This window comes from Priapulus caudatus, unplaced genomic scaffold (assembly GCF_000485595.1).
Source record: "Priapulus caudatus unplaced genomic scaffold, Priapulus_caudatus-5.0.1 Scaffold2141, whole genome shotgun sequence".
Lineage (NCBI taxonomy): Eukaryota > Metazoa > Priapulida > Priapulimorpha > Priapulimorphida > Priapulidae > Priapulus > Priapulus caudatus.
This window is the reverse complement of record NW_014579202.1, coordinates 36,164-39,055: the sequence shown is the minus strand read 5'-3', so window position 1 is coordinate 39,055 and position 2,892 is coordinate 36,164. Positions and strand designations below refer to the sequence as shown.

Sequence of the window (2,892 nt, the reverse complement as noted above, 5' to 3'; positions counted from 1 at the left end):
GAACCTGGTTATGATTCTTAATCAATACTATAATAATAATAATATCTTTATTATCATTATCATTATTATTATTACTATTATTATACAAAACCCCAGCGAACATCACCTTGGAACCTCTCATCTTCGGATTGACGGCCGTGAGTTCGCCATCGACGATGTATCGGTGGAAAGCGTCCTTCACGAACGGCGTGTAGTTCTCCTTGTTCCACAGCTGCACGCTGTTGCTCTCGTTCTCAGTGAACAGTAGCTGGGGGTTCTTTCCGTCTGGCCCCTCGCCCAACTCCCACACCGACTCGCCTGCCAGACGGACCAGAGAGTGAGGTCATTAATGAGGGACGAGGCAAGTCGTTAGGCAGGGCTTCGTTAGGCTAAGGCTTGTTAGGGGAAGGTTCGTTAGGCGAGGGGTCGTTAGACGAGGCTTTGTTAGAAGTTTCATTAGGCAAGTTTCTTTAGGCGAAGTTTTGTTAGGCAAAGTTAAATTAGACGAGGCTTTGTTAGGCTAAGCTTCTTTAGGCGATGCTTCGGTAGACGAAGGTTCGTTAGGTGAGGGTTCGTTAGGCAAGGGTTGGCATTTTTTACGTGACCCGCTTATATTTGCTACATTTTATCGTCGTTAAAGGGACGAGGCGCTCGCTCGCCGTCCGACACGACGCTTCGCACATCGTCCAATGCGCCTCGTCCCTTTAACGCGTGCGCGCGGGGTGCGGGAGGGGGGGGAGGCGCAGTGTCCCTCACCGAGCGTGGTGTGGCGGCCATTGACGCGGCTCGGCGTCAGCTTGTCGACCATGAGGTTGGCCTTGGTCGTGCAGCCCTCGTGCGTGCAGCCCCACACCCACGTGTTGCGGTACCACAGCGTCGGCAGCAGGTGCAGCGTCGCCGCCGCCGGCCCCCTGTTCGCGACCGTGTACCTGCGACGGAAGCAAGGCATGCTGGGACGACGTGCGGGCGCGGGAAAACGTCGAGATGCACGAAGAGAGACGAGCGACTCGAAAATAGCAAGACTACTCAAGATGATCAACAAAATTAAGATGTGATAGTCGAATTGCGGGTAGGGTAGGCACGTTCGGCCATGAACGCGAGTCACACACGTTTACCGCTCGGGCCAACAGGTGGCGCTACCCGCCTACCTGCAGAGTATGTCGTCGGGGGATGCCTTGGCGTATTCCACGGTCACGTCCCAGTAGCGATTGTCGTCAAACGCCCCTGCGGTAGTAGCACAGAGGAGAGAGGCTGTGAGATGTCACACTGTACACACACACATGCACGCACACCCACACGCACGCGCACGCACGGACACACGCACGCACGCACGCACGCACGCACGCACACACATACGTGCACGCACGCGCACACACACACACACACACAAACACACACACACACGCACGCACGCACGCACGAACGCGCGCGCGCGCGCACACACACAGGGCCGTAGCCAGAGGTAAATTTTGTAGGAAGCAAATGTTGTGAGTTAAAGAACAAGGAGCGAAGCGAGCCAATAGAGAGTGGGGTATGGAGCCCGCACAACTTTTTTTTTTCCAGGTATTACTCTCGTTAGCAGGTGAACGCTCGTTACCAGGTGAAGTTGATGAGCAGCTTGTGGAAGCAGCGAGCGAGGAAGGCAGTGTCTCGGTGTCCGCGCTCTCCAGTCTTCCTCCACAGCTTCATGAGTGCCCACGCGTGCACGGGCGGGTTGACATCCCCGAACGCAAACTCATACGCCGGGATCTGCGCGCGGAGAGCGTGCGACAATTAGCAATTAACGAGACGATTAACGATTAACGCGACGATTAGCGATTAACGCGACGATTAACAATTAACACGACGATTAGCGATTAACGCGACGATTAGCGATTAATGCGATGACTACCTGCGGCGATCACAGGGACAGGTAAAGTAATCACAGGTAAGCAAGCACAGATAATCTGACACAGGGAAGCAGGGGATCTGTGCACAGAGCATGCGCCAATTACCTGCTAGGCAAGCAAAAGGTAATCAATCGTTCACAGGTAACCCAGTCACGGGCAATCAATCACAAGTCCGCAAGCACGCATAAGCAGTCACAGCTCTAAGCAAGCACGGTTAACCACACTCAAATACGGTCAAGCACGGTCACTCATTTTGCTTATTTATGTTCACTGGGTAAACAAACCAGGTAGGGCAGCCACGAGGATTCGTTGCTGTACATATCGTCCCGTTCACAGTCGATAACCGCTGCGAGTTAAAAGAAAGCAACCATGGCACTTCCCGTGGTTGTCTTCGGTGAGGCGTGTGAGCGCCGGGATGCTGTATATGCCATATTTTTCACGTACAGATATTTTCGCGAATTCAGACTCGACGGACAATTTCGCGGTCGGCGAATTCCCGAATCAATGAAGAACAGCGTGTTGTTATTTTCGCGCGTTATTATTTTTCGCGGTAGGGGACGCGTTCGCGAAATTCGCGAAAATTAAACCACCGCGAAATATACAGCGTATACAGTAATAGATACCTGTCCGTTCGGATGCATGTACCACTCCCGGAGAAACAGTAGCAACTGATCCTTCGCAAAGTCTATGTCAATATTCGAGAAGGCAACCAAATGGAATGCCAGGTCCCAGGATGCGTACTAACGAAAACAAACAAACAAACAAATAAATAAATGAGATAAACATTTTTGATCGTAGTAAGAACGCGTCTATAGATTAACCATGACAACCAGCATACGACACGCACAGCATGTCCACGCGACCACGCAATGATGAAACTACGCTTAACAACCGAGTAACACGTGATCGAGCGAATAATCTTCGTTCCCATCTTTTCCCGTTTCGATTAAACGATGAAAGTGTCTCTCGTGACAGATTACTACTCGATTCATCGTATTATTATTCGTATATTATTATTATACAA

General features: G+C 51.3%; 1 protein-coding gene across 1 annotated transcript in view; it reads right to left on the bottom strand.

Annotated features, from left to right (window-relative positions):
• Positions 1 to 106: 106 nt before the first annotated feature.
• The window catches only part of LOC106818290 (uncharacterized protein YMR196W-like), a gene marked incomplete at its 3' end in the record, with an annotated part of 13,634 nt that continues 10,848 nt past the window's right edge, over positions 107 to 2,892 (bottom strand). The window contains exons 2-4 of the mRNA XM_014823012.1: positions 1,128 to 1,203; positions 736 to 908; positions 107 to 297 (exon numbers count right to left, since the gene is read on the bottom strand). Of these exons, the coding sequence (XP_014678498.1) occupies positions 107 to 297; positions 736 to 787 (243 nt within the window). The remainder of the gene's footprint in view (positions 298 to 735; positions 909 to 1,127; positions 1,204 to 2,892) is intronic.